Consider the following 27,840-nt stretch of genomic DNA (forward strand, 5'->3'; position numbering starts at 1 on the left):
GGAGTTCTGCCATGCTGCAAGGCTGAAAGCCGTATGAGAGCCGCCTGCTGGGAGTCAGGCGCCCTAAAGCCTGCTGTGGTCTGCCAGGTGACATGTTTTGTTATGTGGACTCTTGCTGTGTGAATTAACACCAGGACTCTTGCTGTGTGAATTAACCTCGCATTGCTGCAGGTTGGTCTCTCGCTGCTGCAGATTAGCCTCCATGAGGGCCTTCACAACAGCCTCCATTTTGTCACGTGACACAGGTTTGAATCTAGCCAGTTTGATAAATGACATATAGCCGTGTGCAAACCAAAAAATATTTCGGCGTTCACGCCAGCCTCACTGCGCTTGCCCGCATCCATCACCAATTGTAGGGATTTGCTCTGGTAGGCAGGGTAAGCGGACGCAATACAGAGGCAAGACCATGGTTGAAAAGCAAAAGTTCAGTGTTTATTCACACAAAATGGCAGAAAAGAAAAACAATACTTTGCAGGGTCCTGGTGTTAATTCACACAGCAAGAGTCCTTGTGTTAATTCACACAGCAAGAGTCCACATAACAAAACATGTCACCTGGCAGACCACAGCAGGCTTTAGGGCGCCTGACTCCCAGCAGGCGGCTCTCATGCGGCTCTCAGCCTTGCAGCATGGCGGAACTCCTCAGCTCCCAAACACAGAGCTTCCACAGCTCCACTATCACCTGGAGGATCATTCCACACCCAGCTGAGCTGCTGGCTGGGTTTTTAAATCCCAGCCCAAAACCTGGCCTGGAACGTGGGGAACAGCCACCCACCCTGCTCTTTGGCTGCCCCCAATAAGAACTGGCCTGTATCGGCTTTACAGCCACACTAAGCAAAAACAGTGCCAGCGAGCACTAGCTGCCACTGACACACAAAATTACCGGTTCCTATCTCACCGAGGCCAGGAACCTTGGTGACACATACCTTCCGTCAATGACGGACCCTTGCGCTTTCCTACAGCCCCCACAGGTAAAGAAGAATACTAAAACCAGGCCAACTTACTATTGTTTAGTGCCAGATAAGTCACTGATCATCAAGGTTTGCATGCACACACAAAGTATAATATATGAATTTTATATTTTCAGCTGGGAATGCTCCACTATTTCCATCGAAGGGTTCTGTTTTCAAAAAAACATGGAAAAAATATCTTAGATATAGTGATGAGTTAAATAAACTAGCCATTTCCTCACCTTGGCCTGATGGATCTGTCTTCAATAGACCTTCAATTTGAAATCACACTGAGTGGAAATGTTTTTGCAGAACATACATTATATTTTCTATATCATTTAAGTTTGTCATGTCAGTAAGGCATCTTGCACAGAAGTGCCATGTACACAGATACCTGGAGCTCCTTCAGTTCCGTACCATAGGTACTCCGTGTGCTGCCACATGGTGCCTCCCCTAAAAACAATGATTTGGTGTGGATTTTTTTATGAAATCTGTGACAGATACCTTTATGGAGCCTTCAACATAGATATTTTTACATTTAATAAATTACATTAAATTATACATTCCAGGCCTAATGTGTCCCTTGTGCTAGTTGTTCCAGGTGCTTTCAGTCTTAGTCTCTGGATTCTCTTCTGCTTTGGGCTTTGCTATTCTCATTTTTGATGACTTTGGGCTTCCTGCCCTCTCAGTCTTCATGTAAATAATAAGGATCCTGTTTTGTGAAGCTCTCAGGAGGATGTTCTGCACGATCTACTTAGTCGTTCCACCTGGTAGTCCTCGTGTTGTGACCAGCGCTTGACATAACTATTAATAGTCAGCAGGATTCTGTTCAGAGTATGCTCATAGTTCACATGTCTCGAAGGCATCATGATATATTCTTTATGATCTTTAAGCTTAGGGCAGTCACACTTGTTAGACACCCAGATGTATTCTCGGTGCACAAGAGGGAACTTGTTTTTGTATACATGTTTAATATGTATGTCATAGCGTGTCTCCTGACCTATTGTCTTCTGCCCTAAAATCTTGCCACGGATTACTGCAAAGTAAAAGATAAACCAAAATTTTAAAAAGTTACAGTAATTGTTTTTTTCCTGATTTTATGTAAAAATTATACAACTTTCTATATTCTTTTAAAGTTTTCAAGAACTCTACTTGCTGACATGCCAGAGAATGAAAGACTGTCTTGGGCCTGGCCATGTCCATATAAAAGTATATATCTTAAATTAGTTCTTAAACACCTAAGGGTGCCTTTACACGTGGCAGATTTTGTTGCAGAAATTTTCTGCAACTGAATAGAAGTGTCATTCATCTGGATGGGGCTTATTAAAACATTCCCATTAAGATGCATTGAAGCGAAGAGATTTTTAGTATCAGAAATATTGCAGCAAAATGTGCTGCATATATAGGTACCCTATAAAATACCTCTACCCTATAAAATACCTGTGTGAGCAGCACATGATCAGAACAGGTTTTCTACCATTGAATTTTCTATTCACAGGCAGCCTCTTTTATAAGAATGGCTAAGAAAAGGCAAAAAGTGTATGTCTATTGGTGCTGTGACTGTGCCAAGTCAGATTACAAGACAGATAAGACATTTGTGCTTCTACTCTTTTTGTAAGAAACATTTACTTAGGACAAGTTAACAAGGTCTGAAGGCAGAATGCATGTTGCATTCACTGATAAGCAGAGATCATTAAAATGGTGAAGAATTGAAACAGACATCATATTAGAAAACTTCTTTAGGGTGGGCTCACACATTTTTGTGCTCTTTTGTGTTTTTATTGGTGTTTTTTGCACATTTGTTTTTGGTGCATTTTTTGCATTTATTTCAGCGCTAGAAGTTAGCTGAATGTCCATGTGAAATATGAAACGCAGGTATTTCTTTGCTACTGGTGTTTTTGCTGTAGGTCTTTCTGGCTTCTTCCTATAGGGAAGGCAATATGAAAACAGCAAGAGCTACAGCATGCTGTAAGCAAAACTCCTGTAAAAAAAACAAAAGTAAAGAAAAACCTACATGTGAACCCAGCCTCAGGCGAGGCACAGATATGGTGGGATTGCTAGTGAATCCTGTACCACAAATCCTTGGCACATGAAAATGAGGTATTTAAAACATCCACACACTGCAGAAAAAATCCATTCAGAAATATAAGCGAGCTGTGGATTTTCATTATGTTGTGGAAAAGTCAGCTCAGCAATCCGGCAGGCTGTTCCTGTTCTGCAGTCCGGCCAACTGGATACAGCTGTTAATCACCCAAGCCTGGTATCCAGTAAGGATCCAGCCGCTCCCCGGTATATACAGCGGAATTTGTTACGGAATTGTTACGTGCAGCGATTTTTGTCTGGCTGATTCCTGGCACTTATGCCGGGGAGTGGCTGGATGCTCACTGTATGCCATTATGGTGAATAGGCTTGGGTGATGCCATATGCCATTATAGTCTATAGGGTCCGGCAGGCATCCGGCATTATCCAGCTATGCCGGATTCGGAGAACTGCCTGCTGGATTGCTGTGCTGCAAGTGTGAAAGTAGCCTTACAACGCATAGGATGAAATCTGTGGCCAAATCAGCACGTAACAAATGTGGATTTTGATGTGGATTTGCCATAGATTGCAACAAAATGTGCGGCAGGAATTATTTACGGCATCTGGACTTACCCTTGAACCCTCACTTGTTGTACAGAGTAAAGACACTTTCACACAAGCGGGACACTTGTCCATATCAGATTTATGGTAGATCAGGGTTCAGCAACCTTCGGCACTCCAGCTGTTGTGAAACTACAACTCCCAGCATGCACAACTGCTCAACTGTTCTCTGAACTTTCATAGAAGGTAATGGAGCATACTGGGAGTTGTAGTTTCACGACAGCTGGAGTGCTGAAGGTTGCTGAACCCTGTGATAGATCATGATCTTGTTGATCATCAGTTGAAATTTTACAACAAAGTAGTGACCAAATCTCATGCTTACCAAAATCACTCTGACAATAATGTTTCTTCCTCTGGGATCTGCCCTTGAACTGCATACACTGCTGGCAATCTCACCCAAGAAATAAAAAGCATTAAAAATCCATAACAATTATAATTTGAGGAAACTAAATATTCATTACCAGATATCTTCAAAAAGGTCCAATTTGCACGTGGATATTTCCAAGCAGAGATTAAATGAAAGGAGGAGCCTTTTAAGGTAGCCATAAACGAAAGCATATGAAATAATATGTTTGGAAGCATTCTAGATAACGTTCAGTATTAGATATTAGGCGATTAGGGCATGAATGTGGGGATATTTTGGTCTAGTTGAAATGGTAACTATGAAACATTTTTATAAATAAAACAGTGACACTTCACATGGAAGATAGGGGCATCCTATGCTGCAGCAGATTGCAGTGAAAATGTTACATGGAGAAGAAAAACATGGGATTTCCGTAAATGCACAAGGAAGGAAATGAACACTATTTTGGAGTGCAAAATTTGAGGGGTAGGTCTATTTTTTTGCTGTCAAATTTACCAGTCTTACTGATAAAAGCAGCATGTTTTGGACTTGTGTGAAAAAGTTTGTACGAGTTACAATAGTCAACAGGAAATGGAATTCTGTAAAAGGGAATTCCCATAAGATGCTCTCTGGAGAGATGGCATTCTTTCAGAAAGCACAGATGCTCAGGAAGTAAAAAAAAAAAGCAAAAATAAAATCTATGTACAAACTAGGGCTATAATATAATACATGAGTATAATATTGGATACTTGTAGTGCAATATAGAGATACCTATTTATCAATAACCCTGGGAAAAAAACTTTTTTAAATACCTTATTTGTGAATGCTGTTCTGGATCCTCATCGATTAAGGGCTTATTCACACGATCGTATGGTCGCAGTGCCGTGTTGCGGACTATAGTGAGTCTGCGATCCGCAAGATACTGCAAAAGATAGGACATATCCTATCTTTTGTGATGCAGAGGCACAGATCGGAAGCCCTTCTGTGGTCTTTCAGGTCCGTGCCTCCGCACCACAAAAGATAGGACATGTCCTATCTTTTGCCATATCTTGCGGATCGTGTACCCATTAAAGTCAAGGCCGCACTGCAGCACACATGGCTGGTGCCTGTGTATTGCAGATCCGCTGTTTGCAGTCCACAACACATGCACGGCAGCCATACGTTCGTCTGAATTGGCCCTAACAAGAACAGAAAGGGCTAAAACAAGCGTCTCTTTCTCTGTAGGAACCAGCACAACCGTGTATCCTAAGGGCAGGCTATTGCTTTCTATAAACCAGGGTTTCTCAACTCCGGTCCTCGGGACCCACCTACCAGTCAGGATTTGAGGATATCCCACAGAATAAATACCTGTGGTAAGTCCTAATGCACTGACAATAGCAATATCCCCTGCTCAATACTAAGGCTGGTTTCACACGGGCGTTGCGGGAAAATGTGTGGGTGCGTTGCGGGAACACCCGCGATTTTTCCACGCGAGTGCAAAACATTGTAATGCGTTTTGCACGCACGTGAGAAAAATCACGCATGTTTGGTACCCAAACCAGAACTTTTGTAAAGTTCGGTGTTCTGTAGATTGTATTATTTTCCCTTATAACATGGTTATAAGGGAAAATAATAGCATTCTGAATACAGAATGCATAGTAAAATAGCGCTGGAGGGGTTAAAAAAAAATTAACAATAATTTAACTCACCTTAATCCACTTGACCGCGGAGCCCGGCTTCTCCTTCTGTCTCCTTTCTTCAGGACCTGGGTAAAGGACCTGTGGTGACGTCACTCCGGTCATCACATGATCCATCACCATGGTAAAAGATCATGTGATGGATCATGTGATGACCGGAGTGACGTCACCACAGGTCCTTTACCCAGATCCTAAAGAAAGGAGACAGAAGGAGAAGCCGGGCTCCGCGGTCAAGTGGATTAAGGTGAGTTAAATTATTATTATTATTATTTTTTAACCCCTCCAGCACTATTTATCTATGCATTCTGCATTCTGTATTCAGAATGCTATTATTTTCCCTTATAACAATGTTATAAGGGGAAATAATAATGATCGGGTCTCCATCCCGATCGTCTCCTAGCAACCGTGCGTGAAAATCGCACCGCATCCGCATTTGCTTGCCGCCGTGCACTTTAATTATTTTTGTTTCTGATACCGGGATGACTATGGACCACTCCATCTAGCGGTTCACCTCCATGCTTATCCCTGTATACAGTTTTCTTGCACACACTAATTAGGATTTTATCAGCATTAACTAATAAATGTTATGTTTTAGGATTATTCTTTCAGAATTTTGCATATACCCCAGATGATCCAGAGCGCAGATATATATTGATCTGACCTCTATGCTTTACCTTTTGATTTTTGCTTCAAAAGCCAGGGTTTAGGCACGTGATCGCCGCACAAGTGAGGAACCCGTCTAGGGACGTCAGGGCAGTCAGGTGCCAGCCGCAAGGTGAGTTAGGGGTCACCACCTTTCCCTCTCCCTTGGGCAGGGCTTTCCCTTTTATCCTCCCTGTGCGTGACGTCGGTCATTACAGCAGTTTTGGAAGCCAAAATCAGAAGTGAATAAAAAAAAAAAGAGAAGTTCTTTTATACAATATACAATATAGGCACAATGGCTCACCTGCTCATCGTTTGGAAGGCATGGAGAAGCTTGGAACACAGCACCAAAGGCAAATCCAAAAAAGAGGAAAAAATTCCAGCTTCCCAATAAAAACAATGGTCTTTATTAAACAAGAGATAAAAACTCCCATAGAAAAAACCCTACGCGTTTCGGATTAAAACATTCAAATCCTTACTCATGACAAGTGTAAGTGTATACAACCCACATTAATATAGTGGACTGCCTCTAATCAGAAATGAGGAACAGCATGTCAGGTGTTGTCAATATCAAGATAAGATACAAAAAGTGCGGTGGAGTCCATATCATGGTGAGTAAAAAACTAAGAAAAACTAAGAAAAAACACAAGAAACAAAAGATACTCATTCCAAATCAAACATATTGCAAAGTTAAATCATGTTTCCTATTTAGGCCAGTAGGGGCGCAACTGCCGGGTTGAAACATCCAAAATGTTTCTCTGCTCTGCAGTTTCCTCTTGTGATCGCCCCCTCGAGCTGGTGCTGTAACCCTTTCTATTCCCTGTGCTGTAAGCATGGAAACATCTCATTTGTTTGTGAACCATTAAAAAATGTAAGGTTACCGCCGAAACGTTTCTGGTTTTGGAGTGTGGAATGTCCGAAATATGTTTGCGTATTCTGGTTTTTATTGCATTTGTGGTGCAACCCACATACTGCACAGAACATTCCCCGCATGTTATAAGACTGCATAGTCAGTGTTGCAATTAATATATTGCTTAATTTCATACTGTTTATGATTCTCCTTAGAAACAACTGTCTGGGTAACAATCATATAGTTGCAACATATGCATCTATTCTGGACACATTTAAAGCTTTCTTTGTGGCGTAACCAAACCGGTTTGGGGGCAGGGCGGTCTTGGAAAAGACTAGGGCTAATTTTTTGTTGCAGTATAGGGGCCCTGCGTGCTACACACTTTATATCTATGTCCGCAATTATACTCCAACCATCATAAAATTTTAGTACTGATAGATGCTTTCACTTACACTTGTCATGAGTAAGGATTCTAATGTCTTAATCTGAAACGCATAGATAAGTGTTTTTCTATGGGAGTTTTTATCGCTTGTTTAATAAAGACCATCATTTTTATTGGGAAGCTAGAATTTGTTCCTCTTTTTTTGGATTTCTCTCCTTTTATGTTACACTCCTGATTTTGGCTTCCAAAAGATCATTCAGAAACCTGACTGTGTGGCCGTACCCTTAAGAGACCCCTCTAACAAAGATAGTCCAAATCCGGCTATAAATTTACTTACTGTATGTAGTGAATTTAGTTAACTTCTGCTAATAGTGAAATAGTTACATACTGTACATACCGTAGTTTCACTGTGATTAAGAATAACTTAATTAAGAATCTGATGACTACTGCAATAGCTCTATATTATAAGGGAATTGTGGTGGCTCGATTCTCCCATCATGTAATTATTGAAATACAAGGGAGAAAAGGGAATATTTCCAATAATAATCTTACAATGGGGAAACGCTGTTCATAAAATTCTATAATATAATATCTAACATGACACCGAGCTCATGTTATCCCTATTACAGTCCACAGCTGTAGATGCATATTAGATGTAGTTCACACACAATTTATGTTGCTAATTTCTCCTATAGTAATGCATAGGGTGAAACCCACAGCAAGTGCACAGAAAAAATCCTCAAAAAATCTGCAGTGTTATGTGTGTCATCCCCCTACAGAGAATTGATGAATTTATGAAAGAAAATATATCTGTAAACTAACTGTACATCATAGTTTTCACAATGGTCCCAGATTAGGAGAAAAATGGCACAATTCTGCAATGAACAATAATCACCAATATATTGACTAGACATTCACTATTTTCCTGAAATTTGTCTCAGTTACTATTCTATTGATTCGGTCATCAAACTGACCCAAACTGAAAATGCCCCACTCACCCTGAAGATCTGTGTATGACACTCTGAGGTCTCCTTGGACAGTATCCAACCCCTTTCAAGCTCTTTAACGCCAAGACCACTTTAATATGTCATAGTAACATTGACATATGTGGCCAGGTAAATGGATGCAAGTTAGTGGTAACAAACAGCCTCTTTAAAAATACACTGTCGTATTTTTATGCTTTTTTAATAAAAAAAAAAGTCCAAAAATGATCCATTTGTGGTGGTAGATGCCTGCCGGAATTTATACACACATGGTGTTGCTGAAAGAAGCAATGTCTTTTTAACAAGCTGTCCAAAAATGACCTCTTATTGGCTTCAGATGCCTGGTGGTGTTTATATGCACACACAGTGGTATCGGAAGAAGCAATGGCTTGTTTATCACAAGCGGTCCAAAAATGATCTTTTCTTGGGGAGTAGCAACAAGTTCGGTGTTATTTTAAGAAAAATATATATCATCCTGAAACACTTAGAAGCAATAGCTTTTTCCAGAAGCCATCACAAAATTATTGCTTTTATGGAAGCAGTTTCAGGTTATACTGTGCAGGGTGGAGTTCCCAGCAGCAGCAGTACAGTATCGAACATGATGGACATGCAGACAGAAGCAGGGGCCTCACTGGGCCAGTACTAAATAGCCAATCTCCACTCTTAGCAATGGCTGATCTATTCACTGGCATTAGTCAGAGTTAGGCCTCTTGCACACGAACGTGTGCGCCCTGTGGCCGTGTTGCGGGCCGCAATGCACAAACATCAACCGTGGGGCAGCGGATTGCGGACCCATTCACTTTAATGGGTCCGCGATCCACCCATTCAAAAAGATAGGTCATGTTCTATCTTTTTGTGGAACGGACGTACGGGACGAAACCCCATAGAAGCACTCTGTAGTGCTATCGTAGGGTTCTGTTCTGTGCTTCTGTTCTGCACCATTCCGCATCTCCGGATTTGCGGACCCATTCAAGTGAATGGGTCCGCATCTATGATGCGGAATGCCCACGGAACGGCGCCCGTGTATGGCCGCCACGGAGTGGACACCTTTGTGTGAAAGAGGCCTTATGTGAAAATTCTTATGGATCCATGCCGGATTCATTTTTACAAATGTAATGTTTTCCACACTTATGGAAGACAATTTAGTCTGCTTCAGTGTCATGATGCTATCTTGTCTGGGGGTGGGGGTGGACCGGACAGTAATCCGATGGAAAACGGGGCAGTTCTTGCCACTCGTCCAATCAGCTGACCCAGAAGTCCATGGGGTTGTGGATCAGGGTATTTGCCAGAGAAAAGTCACATGCTCATTGCGTGATCTTTTACTGCTTTACGCTGCTCATACATCATGCAGGTGCAAGGTAGAGTTGAAACACTGCAGATCAACCAGGCAGACTGTTTTGTCACTGCAAGTCCAGGAGGGTGTTCTTAGCAACATACAAACGGTTGAAATGTGCACACATGGTCAACATCTTTTGCAAGCCATAACACATTTATAAAAAAAAAACACTGCACCACCATATTTATAATGTGCACGATGCAGAACAGCCACAATGTTTCTACCATTGTCAATGACTACATTTTTCAGTTATAGGTGATGGGAAGATATACAGCTGGAAATTTGTTGGTTGATGCACAACAGAAACTGATTTGATGTGTGTCATCTCTCCCAGGCTCATCAGTTGACAACATGGCAGCATTTCAACTTACACATATCAAAAGAGGACAAGAAGATGTTCATTGAGGAAGAAGATAAATGCCTGGTGTATGAACCAGACCTGCACAACCATGGAGGTGTCAGCAACACTTGGCCTCTTTGTGTCATTGCAAAACATTGAACCAGTGGGTCGTGTGAGACATATATTGCCCCTGGCTATAAATGCGGCTCCATGTGTCAATGGGGGTGTACACCTGCCCAAGTTCTCTTCCACATGGGAGTATAACGGGGGGATGGCTTTTTTTGAGAAATAATGGTGGCTATGTATCTTCAATCTAGGCTGGGTGCACGCCTCAGCTTTTTAAAAGCAGGGAAATCCACTAAATGGTATGGCAGCGACTGCACAGACACCACCCAAGCTTGCCTTAGGTGTGACAGCTTTTGATCGTACTCTAACAACAGCAGCAAAATCACTTGCATCTTACTGACCAAAGTAGAGGCAGATCTGCTCCTGACAGGTTTTTTTTATATTTTGGCCATATGTCGGCTCCACTCTTTATTGCTGTACCACCCTCATCCTCTGATGTCATCACCTTCTTATCACCCTGATCCGGTTCCAAGGTCCTTTCCAACACACTATCATCATCATAGTCATCGCTGTCATCATCCCTGCCAGTTTTCTCAGACTATGATGTGTCATAGGCATCCTGCACCCCTTATGATTCTCACTTCACTATTTGCCGAGAATGCTACTACTACCACCACTGCTAAAAGCATCACTACTACGAACACCAATACAACTACATTTTAGTCATCATGCTCTCCTCCTCCACCTGAATCTCCTTCACATAGCAGTCCAAGCTCTTACTGTTCTCATATGACTCATCAACAGAAACACTATCTGGAATATTTTTCTTTGCACCCGGGATGTTGTCTCTTAGGAGAAAAGAAGATGACCCAGCATATCGCTGTAATTGCGATATAACTATGATGCAGAAAAATGCATTAGACACACTAATCTATAATCAAATTTTTAAATAAACTTTGAAATACTAAAAAAAATGGTTCATTGTAGAGATTCCACTACAATATACCGTTGTAATGGTAACTGTGGTCTACACACATATACGTCAGGCACAATAGTCTGAGATCAACTGAATAAGCTTTGATATTTGTTATAAAGTCCACTACTATATACAATAATTGTGACGCAGACCAATACATCAGGCAGCACACTATCAGCACCAGGATTAATATTGTAAAAAGATTTGTTGCCATTTCTGAAGCATGAGGTCAAAATTAGGGTAATTCACATTATTAATATATTGAGTTATACACTCACCTAAAGAATTATTAGGAACACCATACTAATACGGTGTTGGACCCCCTTTTGCCTTCAGAACTGCCTTAATTCTACGAGGCATTGATTCAACAAGGTGCTGAAGGCATTCTTTAGAAATGTTGGCCCATATTGATAGGATAGCATCTTGCAGTTGATGGAGATTTGAGGGATGCACATCCAGGGCACGAAACTCCCGTTCCACCACATCCCAAAGATGCTCTATTGGGTGGAGATCTGGTGATTGTGGGGGCCATTTTAGTACAGTGAACTCATTGTCATGTTCAAGAAACCAATTTGAAATTATTTGAGCTTTGTGACATGGTGCATTATCCTGCTGGAAGTAGCCATCAGAGGATGGATACATGTTCTCATTCTGTTTACGCCAAATTCGGACTCTACCATTTGAATGTCTCAACAGAAATCGAGACTCATCAGACCAGGCAACATTTTTCCAGTCTTCAACAGTCCAATTTTGGTGAGCTCGTGCAAATTGTAGCCTCTTTTTCCTATTTGTAGTGGAGATGAGTGGTACCTGGTGGGGTCTTCTGCTGTTGTAGCCCATCCGCCTCAAGGTTGTGCGTGTTGTGGCTTCACAAATGCTTTGCTGCATACCTCGGTTGTAACGAGAGGTTATTTCAGTCAACGTTGCTCTTCTATCAGCTTGAATCAGTTGGCCCATTCTCCTCTGACCTCTTGCATCTACAAGGCATTTTTGCCCACAGGACTGCCACATACTGGATGTTTTTCCCTTTTCACACCATTCTTTGTAAACCCTAGAAATGGTTGTGCGTGAAAATCCCAGTAACTGAGCAGATTGTGAAATACTCAGACCGACCCGTCTGGCACCAACAACCATGCCACGCTCAAAATTGCTTAAATCACCTTTCTTTCCCATTCTGACATTCAGTTTGGAGTTCAGGAGATTGTCTTGACCAGGACCACACCCCTAAATGCATTGAAGCAACTGCCATGTGATTGGTTGACTAGATAATTGCATTAATGAGAAATAGAACAGGTGTTCCTTCTCTTTAGGTGAGTGTATAGCTTTATATTGACTAATATCATGGTTGCACAGCCTGAATATATGTGATTGTGAATTATGTGATGAAGATTTGGGGTGATTAACATTAATAATAAACTGCTACAGATCTCATTAAAATGGCTACCAGCATGCCTGAAACAGCGTAAATCTGTTTGATTTAGCTGTACTTTTAAGGCTACTTTCATACTGGCGGCAGCAGGGTCCGGCAGGCTGTTCCGGTAGGGGAACAGCCTGCCGGATCCGTGCTAATGCTAGCCCACCGTGCCGCTGGAAATCCGCTCTGGCACCATTTACTATAAAGGGGGCGGGTCGGAGGTCCAGCCCCAGCACATGCCGAGAGGCAGCCGGACAAAAACCGCAGCATGTTGTATTTTTTGTCCTGCCGCCTATTGGCATGTTTTCGGTCTTCCAGCGGCACGGGGGGCTAGCGTTAACATGGACACTCACCGGAAGAGCCTTCCAGACCCTGCTGCCACCAGTGTGAAAGTAACCTAAGATGTGTGTGACACTCAGATGTCTTTTAGGTAAAATAAATGCAGAAATTTTGAAAATTCTAAACGGTTCACAAACTTTCAAGCATAAATTCATTGACTTCTCTTCATTTTGAAAGAACTTCTCTGACACTAAAAAAGCTGGTTTCTGTGTTTTAAAGGAGCATTCAGTTTGTGGCAAGTTATAGTTATAGATATTAGATTTGTAATCGGGACCCGTACCCTACAGGGACCCCGCAATGAACAAAGTGGCAAGTTGAGCATGCGCACTGCCGCTTGCACCGTTCCATTCATCTATATGGGAAATTTCAGAGACAGTCAAGTACAGCGGATTTATGTCAATGAAGTAGTTTGGAGCTGAAACACAAAAGGGTGAATTATGAAACTTTCTAAAAGCAAAACTGTCTTTGTTGTCCATTCTACCCAGTCACAGTACAGCTTTCATTTTGTATTCTGCTTTATTTACTTAAACCAGAGCACTGTTTGAATTTTACATACTGAGGCACAAGGGAAATATCTAATGAATATGTGCTGTAAGGGAGCGCTCTCTCTCAGGGGTCAGCAATGATAGACTTCTCATCAAACAGGGGGTTTTCAAGCTCAAACAGCTTTATTTGTCACACAGCACATCACACGTCCAAGTTTGGCGTCACTCGACACAATGAAGTCGCAGCTTCACCTCAGAACGTGTTACATTAACACAAAACAATAAACCCTTGCCGGTAAGGCACTCACTACACAGAGGACTCCCTAACTCACCTCTAGCTCAGTGTTCACACTGCGGTATTTGGCTTCGGTCAGACAGCCTCCTAGCTGTGACCAGTGCAACCCACCAGTCCTCTTGGTGGAAGCAGAAAAATATATTGGGGGGATATGGTCCAGCAGTCCTCCTGACTCTGACCATGCGACACCTCTCTTCTTCAGGCATTGCTGGGTCCCCCCAAACTCAGGCTTCCTCAACCTTGTGGCCACCCAGCCCTCCTGGCTGGAACCACTTGGAGACTCTGCAGGCTTCCTTCTTAATTCCATCAAAACTCAGACTTCCTTACCCTTGTGGCCACCCACCCCTCCTGGCTGGAACCACCCAGAGCCTCTGCAGGCTTCCTTCTTAATTCCATCAAAACTGAGACTTCCTCAGCCTTGTGGCCACCCAGCCCTCCTAGCTGGAACCACTTGGAGCCTCTGCAGGCTTCCTTCTTAATTCCATTAAACCTCAGGCTTCCTCAGCCTTATGGCCACCCAGCCCTTCTGGCCGGAACCACCTGGAGCCTCTGCAGGCTTCCTTCTGTTGTGGAAATTTTAACTATGCGGACATTTTATCTTAGGATGTGTGTGTGTTTTTATAGATTGTCATCTGTCTCCCTGTGTTGGATTTGGCCAAAGAACGCTCTAGCAGAGGATACTTGGGTTGAATCGGGACCAGTGGTAAAACCGTCAGTATGAAAACCTTCTCATGGGCTTGGAGGCATAGAAACCTAGAAACATAGAATGTGTCGGCAGATAAGAACCATTTGGCCCATCTAGTCTGCCCAATATACTGAATACTATGGATAGCCCCCGGTCCTATCTTATATGAAGGATGGCCTTATGCCTATCCCATGCATGCTTAAACTCCTTCACTGTATTTGCAGCTACCACTTCTGCAGGAAGGCTATTCCATGCATCCACTACTCTCTCAGTAAAGTAATCCTTCCTGATATTACTTTTAAACCTTTTCCCCTCTAATTTTAAACTATGTCCTCTTGTAGCAGTTTTTCTTCTATTAAATATTCTCTCCTCTTTTACCTTGTTGATTCCCTTTATGTATTTGAAAGTTTCTATCATATCCCCTCTGTCTCGTCTTTCTTCTAAGCTATACATGTTAAGGTCCTTTACTCTTTCCTGTAAGTTTTATTCTGCAATCCATGTACCAGTTTAGTAGCTCTTCTATGAACTCTCTCCAAAGTATCAATATCCTTCTGGAGATATGGTCTCCAGTACTGCGCACAATACTCCAATTGAGGTCTTACTAGTGCTCTGTACAGCGGCATGAGCACCTCCCTCTTTCTACTGGTAATTCCTCTCCCTATACACCCAAGCATTCTGCTAGCATTTCCTGCTGCTCTATGACATTGTCTGCCTACCTTTAAGTCTTCTGAAATAATGACCCCTAAATCCCTTTCCTCAGATACTGAGGTTAGGACTGTATCACTGATTTTATATTCTGCTCTTGGGTTTTTCCGCCCCAGGTGCATTATCTTGCACTTATCAACATTAAATTTTAGTTGCCAGATTTTTGACAATTCCTCTAGTTTTCCTAAATCCTTTTCCATTTGGTGTATCCCTCCAGGAACATCAACCCTGTTACAAATCTTTGTGTCATCAGCAAAAAGACACACCTTACCATCGAGGCCTTCTGCAATTTCGCTGATAAAGATATTAAACAATATGGGTCCCAGAACAGATCCCTGAGGTACCCCACTGGTAACAAGACCTTGGTCTGAATATACTCCATTGACTACAACTCTCTGTTGCCTGTCCCTCAGCCACTCCCTAATCCATTCAACAATATGGGAGTCCAAGCCCAAAGACTGCAATTTATTGATAAGCCTTCTATGTGGGACAGTATCAAAAGCCTTACTAAAGTCTAGATAAGCGATGTCTACTGCACCTCCTCCATCTATTATTTTAGTCACCCAATCAAAAAAATCTATAAGATTAGTTTGACATGATCTCCTCTAGTAAACCCATGCTGTTTTTCATCTTTCAATCCATCGGATTTTAGATGTTCCACAATCCTCTCCTTAAGTATGGTTTCCATTAATTTCCCCACTATTGATGTCAGGCTTACTGGCCTATAGTTGCCCGATTCCTTCCTACTACCTTTCTTGTGAATGGGCACAACATTTGCTAATTTCCAATCTTCTGGGACGACTCCTGTTGCCAGTGATTGGTTAAATAAATCTGTTAATGGTTTTGCTAGTTCACCGCTGAGCTCTTTTAATAGCTTTGGGTGTATCCCATCAGGCCCCTGTGACTTATTTGTATTAATTTTAGACAGCTGACTTAGAACCTGTTCCTCTGTAAAGACACATGCATCAAAAGATTCATTAGTCTTTCCTAACTGAGGTCCTTTTCCTTCATTTTCCTTTGTAAAAACTGAACAGAAGTGTCACGACTGTGACTGATCCAGACAGGTCTGGGAGGAGAAGGTCGCAGCGACTTGCTACTCGCGATAGCTTGTGAGTTTGCTCCATGGTTCAGGGTATGTCATCCTGGTTTTGCCTTGTGAACTTTTTTGTCCTGACTGGGAGTTTGTAGGCATCCTTCTCAGGTGAGTCCTGTCTGCCACTCCCAGCTACTATATTAGTTTCAGTTTCACTTGCAGTCATTGCCAGATATAGTCCTTACTTCCAGTTCTATTCTGACCTTTGAAGGAGATCGTTTGATGGTGTTGCTGTGGAGCTCTTGTCCGGCGTGGACTGTCGTGATTGGGATCGCCTTCTCTGCTCGTGACTGGATAAGTCTATCTCTGCTATAGTTTGTTTGTTGCTGTCTTCCCCTGCTGTTCTCCTAGACATGAGTGATGGTGACTAGTGCTCCCATCGGCCTTTCCCCACTCTAGGCTTGTTAGGGTGACTGAGGGTTTAGGCATCCTGCTCGCCGCACGGGTTCACAACCCGTCTAGGGTATCAGGGCAGACAGGTGCCAGCTTAGGGTTAGTCAGGGGTGGCCATACTATTCCCATCCGTAGATAAGGGTCCCCCTTCCCCTCCGTCTGGTGCGACACGACTGCTGCTGGGATAGCGGTCGTGACAGTATATCTGGCCTTTTAAAAAAAAATAAAAAAATAAAAAAAAAGTGACATTTCTTATTTTTTATTTTTTTTTGCTTACTGTTTTGCTTTGTATTTTTCTGTTCCACTATGGATCCGGTTACGGTTTTGGCGAAACAATTACAGGGATTATCCCTTGAAGTGGCAGGATTAAAAGCAACAGTGCTGCAGCAGCAGCAGCCATCCTTGGGTTCCACCGTTGCTACGGGAAACCAAGGTACTCCTGAGCCAAAAGTGGCTTTACCTGATAGGTTCTCAGGAGGGAGAGACCAATTTGTAACCTTCAGAGAAGCTTGCAAATTGTTCTTCAGGTTACGCCCTAGATCCTCCGGCGGTGAGGAACAACATGTGGACATTGTAATTTCTCTCCTGCAAGGAGATCCGCAGGCTTGGGCTTTATCCCTACCATCAGACACTCTGGCCTTACGATCAGTGGAGGAGTTTTTTGAAGCCCTGGGTCTCGTATATGATGACCCGGACAGGGTCTCACTGGCTGAGTCTAAGCTACGTAGACTTCGGCAAGAGAACCAGTCTGCTGAACTATATTGTTCCGAATTCCGTAGGTGGGCTACTGATACGTTATGGAACGACTCGGCCCTTAGGAGTCAGTTCTGCCAGGGGTTGTCTGAAAAATTAAAAGACGCGCTGGCGGTATACGAGCTCCCTGGGTCTCTGGAGGCTGCTATGTCTCTGTCCATAAGAATCGACAGACGACTCAGGGAGAGACTATTAAATTTTACGGAGGCCTCTATAGGGCAGGGATCGGTTTGTTATGATCCAGTCGAACCAATGCAAATAGGGGGCGCCACTAGACGGGTGAATCCTCCTAAGTTCCGCCGTAGGTCAGAGGTTTGTTTTCGTTGTGGGGGGAGGGGTCATTTTGTAAAGGTTTGTCCCTCAGAACCCAAGAGACCACAAACAAAGGAGCCGCCGGAAAACTAGAGTCCCCAGATTGTGCGGAGGATAACAGTCTGGGCGTATTCGTTTCCTCGATACGCATGTCTCAGTTTTTGTTGTCCGCTACCGTTGAGGCGGGCATAAAGACTGAGATCTGTTCCGTCTTTTTGGACAGTGGGGCGGGGGTCAACTTGGTGGATTCACGGTTTGCTCAGGCTCTGGGTTTTACTCCGGAACCGATACGCAGAACTATTCCTGGTTTTGCCATCGACTCCTCCCCTCTTATTCAGAAAGAGTTAACTCAGATCATCCATAATATCCATCTGCAGGTAGGGGACCTCCATAAAGAGCATATCTCTTGTTATGTCCTGGACGGTCTTCCGGCTCCTATGGTATTGGGGCTTCCCTGGCTGGTGACTCACAATCCAGTGGTGGATTGGCAGGCCGGGGAGATTGTGGAGTGGAGTGAACATTGTAAGGACAACTGCTTGAGTAGTAGGTGCTCTACACTCTCTGTAACATCTTTACCTGCCTTTCTGTCAGATTTTATGGATGTGTTCTCTGAGAAGGGTTGTCAGGGGTTACCACCTCATCGTCCATATGATTGCCCGATTAATCTATTACCTGGGGCAAAACTACCTAAAACCCGGTTATACAATCTTTCCGGCCCGGAGAGGAAGGCTATGAAAGATTATATTTCGGAGAGTTTGGCTAAGGGACACATCAGACCCTCTTCTTCACCTGTGGCTGCAGGGTTCTTTTTCGTTAAAAAGAAAGATGGGGGCCTACGTCCTTGCCTGGATTTCCAGGAATTAAACCGGATAACTATCCGAGATCCCTATCCTCTTCCTCTCATTCCCGACCTCTTTAATCAGGTTGCTGGTGCTAAATGGTTCTCCAAAATGGATCTCAGAGGAGCCTATAACCTGGTTCGCATCAAAGAGGGGGATGAGTGGAAGACGGCTTTTAATACTCCGGAAGGGCATTATGAAAATCTGGTCATGCCATTTGGTCTTACTAATGCGCCTGCGGTATTCCAACATTTTGTCAACTATATTTTTAGTCACCTTATCGGGAGATTTGTTGTGATATATCTTGATGACATCCTGGTCTATTCCCCGGATCTGGATACAGATAAGATCCATGTGAGACAAGTGCTGCAGATATTAAGGGCCAACAAATTGTTTGCTAAGTTAGAAAAATGTGTGTTCGCCGTAAAAGAACTGCCATTTCTGGGGTATGTGTTGTCAGATTCAGGTTTCCGCATGGATCCAGAGAAAGTCCGGGCGATTATAGACTGGGATCTGCCTGAGAACCTGATAGCATTGCAACGCTTCCTGGGGTTTGCCAATTTTTATAGAAAATTTATAAAGAACTATTCCTTGGTGGTCAAACCACTGACGGACATGACCCGAAAGGGATCCGATTTTTCCAAATGGTCACATGCAGCCAAAACTGCCTTTCCATCTCTGAAGGAGAGATTCACCTCGGCCCCTATTCTCGTACAGCCAGATGTCTCGCTTCCTTTTATTGTAGAGGTTGACCCATCAGAGGTGGGGGTGGGAGCGGTACTATCTCAGGGCCCGTCCCCTGGTGAATGGCGTCCGTGTGCTTTCTTTTCGAAGAAATTGTCTACTGCAGAAAGGAACTATGATATTGGCAACAGGGAACTTTTGGCTATTAAGTTGGCTTTTGAGGAGTGGCGTAATTTTTTGGAGGGGGCGGTTCATCCCGTCACGGTGATTACTGATCACAAAAACGTATTATATCTGGAGTCTGCTAAACGTCTCACCCCTAGACAGGCTCGGTGGTCGTTATTTTTTACTAGGTTTAATTTGGAATAACCTATCGCCCGGGGGCAAAAAATACTAAGGCGGATGCATTGTCTCGAAGTTTTCCTGGAGGGGGTGATGTTGAGGTACCAGAGCCCATTTTGCAAAAGGGGGTGGTGGTCTCTGCATTACACTCAGGTTTAGAGGGGAGGGTGTTGGAAGCTCAGGGGGACGCCCCGGCCTCCTGCCCCTCGGGTAAACTGTTTGTGCCAGAAAATTTACGCCTGGAGATACTAAAAGAACACCATAACTCCACACTGGCAGGACACCCAGGTAGTAGGGCAACCTCTGAATTAGTGTCTCGTCGGTTCTGGTGGCCTAAGTGGCGCCAGGAGGTGTTGAATTTTGTGTCTGCATGTGCTACCTGTGCTCGTTCTAAGGTAGATCATACTCGTCCGGCAGGGCGTCTTTTACCTCTAGCCATCCCCAACAGGCCTTGGACGCACCTATCAATGGATTTCATTACGGATCTACCAGTATCAGCGGGGAAAACTGTTATTCTTGTAGTTGTTGACAGATTCAGTAAAATGGTGCACTTTATTGCTCTTGCCGCATTGCCTAATGCTAACACACTGGCTCAGGTTTTATTGACCACATCGTGAAGCTTCACAGGGTCCCTTCCGATATTGTTTCGGATCGTGGTACCCAATTCGTTTCTAAATTTTGGAAAGCTTTTTGTTCTCGTTTAGGGGTTCATCTGTCGTTTTCTTCATCTTTCCATCCACAGTCCAACGGTCAGACTGAATGTACCAATCAAAACCTAGAGACATATTTGAGATGCATTTTTTTCTGAAAATCAGGAGGAATGGTCATCTTATTTACCGTTAGCCGAGTTTGCCATTAATAATCGTCGTCAAGAATCCACCGATAAGTCACCATTTTTTGGTGCGTATGGTTTCCATCCTCAGTTTTGTACGTTTAGTGAGGGGGGGGGCGTCTGGGATTCCCGAGGAGGAACGATTTGCGTCTTCACTTTCTTCAGTGTGGCAGAGTGTGCAAGAAAGTTTGAAGAGAATGGGTGGTAGATACAAACGTGTGGCTGATAGGAGGCGCTCTGAAGGTCCGGACCTTGGGGTGAATGACTTGGTGTGGTTGTCTACCAGAAATATCAAGTTGAAGGTTCCCTCATGGAAATTAGGTCCGAGATTTATTGGTCCTTATAGGGTAATTAAGATCATTAACCCGGTGGCTTTTCGTCTGGAGCTACCTCAGACTCTAAGGATCCATAATGTCTTCCACAGATCTCTGCTTAAGAGATATGTAGAACCTCCTGAACCATTGCCACTACCGCCTCCACCGGTGGTTGTTGATGGCAGTCTTGAGTTTCAGGTAGAAAAGATTGTTGACTCACGATATGTTTGCCGCTCTCTTCAGTACCTGGTGCACTGGAGAGGTTATGGTTCCGAAAAGAGAATGTGGGTTCCAGCTTCAGAGATAAAAGCAGACAGACTCATTCGGGCTTTTCATAGCTCCCATCCGGAGAGGCCTGGTCTTGAGGGTCCGGGGGCCCCTCGTAGAAAGGGGGGTACTGTCACGACTGTGACTGATCCAGACAGGTCTGGGAGGAGAAGGTCGCAGCGACTTGCTACTCGCGATAGCTTGTGAGTTTGCTCCATGGTTCAGGGTATGTCATCCGGGTTTTGCCTTGTGAACCTTCTTGTCCTGACTGGGAGTTTGTAGGCATCCTTCTCAGGTGAGTCCTGTCTGCCACTCCCAGCTACTATATTAGTTTCAGTTTCACTTGCAGTCATTGTCAGATATAGTCCTTACTTCCAGTTCTATTCTGACCTTTGAAGGAGATCGTTTGATGGTGTTGCTGTGGAGCTCTTGTCCGGCGTGGACTGTCGTGATTGGAATCACCTTCTCTGCTCGTGACTGGATAAGTCTATCTCTGCTATAGTTTGTTTGTTGCTGTCTTCCCCTGCTGTTCTCCTAGACATGAGTGATGGTGACTAGTGCTCCCATCGGCCTTTCCCCACTCTAGGCTTGTTAGGGTGACTGAGGGTTTAGGCATCCTGCTCGCCGCACGGGTTCACACCCCGTCTAGGGTATCAGGGCAGACAGGTGCCAGCTTAGGGTTAGTCAGGGGTGGCCATACTATTCCCATCCGTAGATAAGGGTCCCCCTTCCCCTCCGTCTGGTGCGACATGACTGCTGCTGGGATAGCGGTCGTGACAAGAAGTATTCATTGAGGCAGTTAGCTAGTTCTTTATCTTCTTCCATATACCTTCCTTCTTTTGTTTTTAATTTGGTAATTCCTTGTTTTAGTTTCCTTTTTTCATTTATGTATCTGAAGAATGCCTTATCGCCTTTTTCCCCTGACTGAGCTAATTTCTCTTCTGCCGGTGCTTTAGAAGCTCTTATAACTTGTTTGGCCTCTCTCTGCCTAATCTTATAAATTTGCCTGTCATCCTCGTTTTTGTTTTTTTTATAATTCCTAAATGCTATCTTTTTGTTTTTAATGATTTTGGCCACTTCTGCTGAGTACCACAGTGGTCTCTTCCTTTTTTTGCTTTTACTGACAAGCCTAATGCAATTTTCTGTTGCCTTCAATAGTGCCACTTTTAAGTAGTCCCATTTCTCCTGGACTCCAATGAAACAGTTCCAATCTGATAGGGACTCATATACCACTAATCTAATTTTAGAAAAGTCAGTTTTTCTAAAATCTAAAACTTTTGTTTTTGTGTGGTGTGACTCAGTGACTGTACTTATGGTAAACCACACTGACTGGTGATCACTAGATCCCAAGCTTTCCCCTACAGTAATATCAGATACCAAATTCCCATTTGTGAACACTAAATCTAAAATGGCCTCCTTCCGGGTTCGCTCCTCAACTACTTGCTGTAGAGATAATCCCAGTAGGGAATTTAGAATATCTGTACTCCTGGCAGAACTAGCTATTTTGGTTTTCCAGTTTACACCAGGCAGATTAAAGTCTCCCATAATGATAACTTCACCTTTCAATGTCATTTTAGCTATTTCCTCAACTAGTAGATCATCTAATTCTTTGACTTGGCTAGGTGGTCTATATATCACACCTACACGTGTTACCTCATGATTATCAAGCTGCAAGGTAACCGAAACTGACTCTAAATTGTTCTCGCTAACTTGTATCAAATTAGATTTTATGCTATCTTTCACATACAGGGCCACCCCTCACCCTTCTTGCCTTCTCTGTGTTTCCTATATAGAGAGAACCCTGGTATTGATATATCCCAGTCATTACTCCCCTTGAACCACGTCTCAGTAACAGCCACTACATCTATATTCTCAGATGCCATTATAGCCTCAAGTTCATTGATCTTATTCCCTAAACTGCGAGCATTTGTAGACAAGAATCTGAGCTTGTCATTTCTTAACCTTTGTGCTACTGGCATCTTCTGGCATTGTTCCGGGGGGCAGTTGGACTGCTGGATTATCACTCTTTTGCCCCCCTTTCCTAGTTTAAATGCTGCTTAGCAAATACTTGGAACTGTTCACCGAGGACATTCGTTCCCTTGAGAGAAAGATGCAAACCATCTTTCTTGTACAGTTCTTTTCCATTCCAACAAGAGCTAACATGAGACACAAAACCAAACCCTTGGTTCAGACACCATTCACCAAGCCATACATTGAATTCCTTAATGCACATCTTCCTGTTATGCTGAAGGTTATGCACAGGCAAAACTGCAGAAAATGAAACAGTTGATGCAACCTCCCGTATATCCTTTCCAAGTGTGTGAAAAGCTTCTTTCACCTTTGAAACCTCATTGCAAGCCAGATCGTTTGTCCCAAGATGGACATCCACTTCCCTTTCCTGCTTTACTTGTCTAACAATATTAAGGATCTGTCGTCTATCCCTGCTAGCGGTAGCACCAGGGAGACATCTCACAACACCATTCTCCTCAAACTTCAAACCTCTTATGATGGAATCACCCACCAACAGCTGCTTACTATCAATCCTCACCTTCTCCTTTTTGTCTTTGGCTGCAGTCTTACATACTTTAGGCATGGGAGATGATTGTTTCTCACCCACTGTGCTTGAGCCATCCTCCATGTTGCTCTTGCATTCTGAAAGTGCTGCAAATGAATTATGGAGAGCCACAGACTATGGGACATGTCTTCTATCCACAACTCTCAGTCTACCAGAACCTACAGTAACCCATCTTCCATTTCTAGTGTGTAGGGGGGCGTTTGCCGGTTTGTTCTCAGTGTGTAGGGGGGCGTTTGCCGGTTTGTGAGCACTAAGTGCAATGCACTGGGCTTCTTCCCTTCCAATGTCTATACACATTAGAGAAGTGAAGTCTGCATAACGAGAGATACATATTATACCTCTGCTGCGGTTTCGCTATCCCTTTCTGGATACATATCTTCTTTTAAGACATGCATATCTGCCTTGTCGGTATACTCGTACCTTATACTGACAATAGCCGTAGCAATGTCTCGCAGATAATCTCAAACCTATAAGAACCAGTAGAATGATCTTCACTAGATACTGATCGCTTTGAGCAATATTGAATGAGGTCCATGCTGACAGTGATGGGGGATGGGCGGCCATCTGGCTGGTCAGGCAATGGACATGACTCATCCTTCCTTATACAGGGATGGGGTGTGTGCATTGTCTGTCCAGCCACGTTGATGCCCTTCCCTGTCCTTTGACATGTCATCACTTCCTGTATGTCATCACTTCCTGTATCCTTGTCTGGGGCTGCCCCTTTTACACCTTTTGTGAGTAAATAAAAGAAACAGACTGGGCAGGGAGGAGAGGAGTTGCTCAGAATTCAAGATGGTAACACCTAGGTCTGGCTCTGACTGCGGCTGAGGAAAAGGGGGTTTACATTTCCTTACACAAAGATATTGGAGAGCAGATTACAACTATTAATATTTCTACAACACTTCTTAATTCCATCAAAACTAAGGCTTCCTCAGCCTTGTGGCCCCAAAGCCCTCCTGGCTGGGACCACACAGGCCCTCTGCAGGTCTGTTCCTTAGGGCCTAACTCCTCCTCTCACACACTGAGGATTTCTTTATCCCCAAGTGATTATCGCACCTGGCCTCACCTCAGGCCAGGTGATCGTGGAGAAAACACAGCAAATCATACCATATATCTTCTTTTCTAATAGGTTTCCTGCACCATTCTAGGAGACACATATCTTGCCTCATATATGGGGCCTGTCACTGCCTCACAAAGCTTAATGGGGTTGTGCAGCCAGTACATATTGATAACCTATCCTCAGGATAGGTAATCAATATCTGATCAGTGTAGATCTGACTCCCGGCAACCCAGACAATCTGCTGTTCCTACCTCTTCAAGGCAGTGTTCCTACTTCTTCAAGATTATACTGCACGTTATCTCAAAAGTTCTGGCGGTGCAGTGTAATTATAATATCTGGTATTGATGTCCTATCCTGAGAATAGGTCTATATTATTTACCAGATAGCCCCTTTAAGGCAGGAACACAATATAATAGTATCTCATAGACATACCTGTTTTGTCATTAGGGTGGTTTTTTTTCTTACTTTCCTCCTTCGCTGTGTCTCCTGCACTAGTGGATGTAGGTGTATGAACCCAGGCCTCCAAAACAAAATCGACTGCCTTATGTGTAGCTTGTGAATCTCTCTGCAAGTTGTAGTAATTGTCCTTAGGTAGCCAATATTCATATTCAATGCCTGGGTTCTGTTCCTGAAAGAGAACCTGGTAAGATATAATTAAGTAAATTATGAAGTGGATGTGAATGTCCATGCCACAAGTTATTTGGAAGAATATAGCAAATCAGGAACAGACTGGGTACAACTACAGAACTATGGGGGGAATATATCATTCCCCCCACACCACTTTTCTCACTTAAAAAGGGGCAAACCCTGTGTTTGCGGCGCATCAAACTCCACTGTGACGATATTTTGTCGCAAGTGACATTTCTAGGCCACTCTTGCCACTTTCCGTAAAGGGAAGGGGTGAGGACAGCGGGCCAGACTCATTTATCTTCATTTACTCCAGTTTTCTGCTGTAAATGAAGACAAAAATTTACCACAGCTGCTGCCATCAATTTCTGTTTAAAAAAATTAAGTTACATTGACATTCTCCTCCAACAATATAAAATAAAATACAGGTGCTAGCCTGGTTGACAACATGCAAAAGTAAATAAATCATATATGTAGCAACATATTGCTCCAAAGACACATGCAAACATTGGAAACATGGATTATTCTGAATTGCATTACTGCGATACTTACTAAAAGTGAAAATGTGACGCAGTTTGGGCACATTTTTTATTTAAATTGTGTTGGAACCATCTACCAATGGCAAATTGGCTTCTGTAGATGGGAAACTACACTATCGGACTTACCTCTCCTGGGACTAGGTCTACAAAATTCTGTTTAGTCCTCATGCATTCTGAATAGAAAGAGATCCGTTCAGGATGCATCAGGATGTCTTCCATTCTGTCAGCATTCCGTTTTGTGACCGGATACAAAACCGCAGCTTGCAGCATAAAAATGGGGAAAAAAAACGTATCCATCATTGTAAACGATATAAGTCAATGGTGGTGATCAATTTTTTTTAAGAGCCCCAAAAAACGGATCCGTTTTTTTCCGTTTTGATTTCACAAAACTACATCCTAACGGAACAGAGACATCCTAATGTGCAAAATCAAAACGGATCAGTTTAAGGCCTCATGCACACGACCGTATTTTTTTGCGGTCCGCAAAACGGGGTTCCGTTTTTCCGTGATCCGTGACCGTTTTTTCGTCCGTGGGTCTTCCTTGATTTTTGGAGGATCCACGGACATGAAAAAAATTTCGTTTTGGTGTCCGCCTGGCCGTGCGGAGCCAAACGGATCCGTCCTGAATTACAATGCAAGTCAATAGGGACGGATCCGTTTGACGTTGACACAATATGGTGTAATTTCAAACGGATCCGTCCCCCATTGACTTTCAATGTAAAGTCAGGAGTTAATATACCATCGGATCGGAGTTTTCTCCAATCCGATGGTATATTTTAACTTGAAGCGTCCCCATCACCATGGGAACGGCTCTATGTTAGAATATACCGTCGGATTTGAGTTACATCGTGAAACTCAAATCCGACAGTATATTCTAACACAGAGGCGTTCCCATGGTGATGGGGACGCATCAGGTTAGAATATACTAAAAGAACAGTGTACATGACTGCCCCCTGCTGCCTGGCAGGTGCTGCCAGGCAGCAGAGGGCAGCCCCCCCCCCTGTAGTTAACACATTGGTGGCCAGTGTGGCCGGCCCCCCCTCCCTCCCCTGTAGTTAACTCATTGGTGGCCAGTGCGGCCGGCCCCCCCCCTCCCCTGTAGTTAACTCATTGGTGGCCAGTGGGCCCCCCCTCCCCTGTAGTTAACTCATTGGTGGCCAGTGTGGCCGGCCCCCCTCCCTCCCCTATAGTTAACTCGTTGGTTGCCAGTGGGCCCCCCCCTCCCTCCCCCTCCTAATTAAAATCTCCCCCCTATCATTGGTGGCAGCGGAGTGTACCGATCGGAGTCCCAGTTTAATCGCTGGGGCTCCGATCGGTAACCATGGCAACCAGGACGCTACTGCAGTCCCGGTTGCCATGGTTACTTAGCAATTTGTAGAACCATTATACTTACCTGCGAGCTGCGATGGTCTGTGTCCGGTCGGGAGCTCCTCCTACTGGTAAGTGGTAAGTGACAGGGAGGGAGGGGGGCCGGCCGCACTGGCCACCAATCAGTTAACGTTCACTACTCACTTTCACTATGAATGCACGGTAGCGAGCGGCAGGGAGCAGGAGCGTTACTAAGTGACGTCAGTCACGCGCCGGCCAGCTCGCTGCCGCTCGCTGCAGTGCATTCATAGTGAAAGTGAGTACAGAGGCTGGCCATTTTATCAATAGGAGAGAGCTTGTTTCAGACAGTAGTAAAATACTTTACACACAAAGCCAGTTATGTGCGCGGGGCCACTTCATATATAATCGCACGTACGCGCGTTTTTAAATGAGCAAACAAGAAACGCCCATTGTCGCGCGTTCCCGCTGAAGTCTATGTGCGCGAACGCGCGACAATACGCCCCAAAGAAGCTCCTGTACTTCTTGGGGCGTAGGGCGTTTTACAGCGCATTCGTACGCGCTGTAAAAACGCTCAGGTGAGAACCATGCCCATAGGGAATCATTGGTTCTTGCCTGTTGCGCGTTTTACAGCGCGTAGGAACGCGCTGTAAAACGCTCAGGTGTGAACCCAGCATTACAGTTTATGACCTCCTTATTTTATTCTTAATGTCTGCTCAATTGTAAGGGGTCCTGGGTGAAGCATAAGCATGTTGCCTAAAGCTATGCTTACCTCAAAA

The 27,840-nt window shown here is 43.9% G+C and overlaps 1 protein-coding gene across 1 annotated transcript in view; it reads right to left on the bottom strand.

Annotated features, from left to right (window-relative positions):
- Positions 1 to 1,210: 1,210 nt before the first annotated feature.
- The window catches only part of ADAMTSL5 (ADAMTS like 5), a 59,948-nt gene continuing 33,318 nt past the window's right edge, over positions 1,211 to 27,840 (bottom strand). Inside the window, exons 10-12 of the mRNA XM_040420413.1 lie at positions 25,002 to 25,209; positions 3,911 to 3,979; positions 1,211 to 1,984 (exon numbers count right to left, since the gene is read on the bottom strand). Of these exons, the coding sequence (XP_040276347.1) occupies positions 1,677 to 1,984; positions 3,911 to 3,979; positions 25,002 to 25,209 (585 nt within the window). The 3' untranslated portion in view covers positions 1,211 to 1,676. The remainder of the gene's footprint in view (positions 1,985 to 3,910; positions 3,980 to 25,001; positions 25,210 to 27,840) is intronic.

This window comes from Bufo bufo, chromosome 2 (assembly GCF_905171765.1).
Source record: "Bufo bufo chromosome 2, aBufBuf1.1, whole genome shotgun sequence".
NCBI lineage: Eukaryota > Metazoa > Chordata > Amphibia > Anura > Bufonidae > Bufo > Bufo bufo.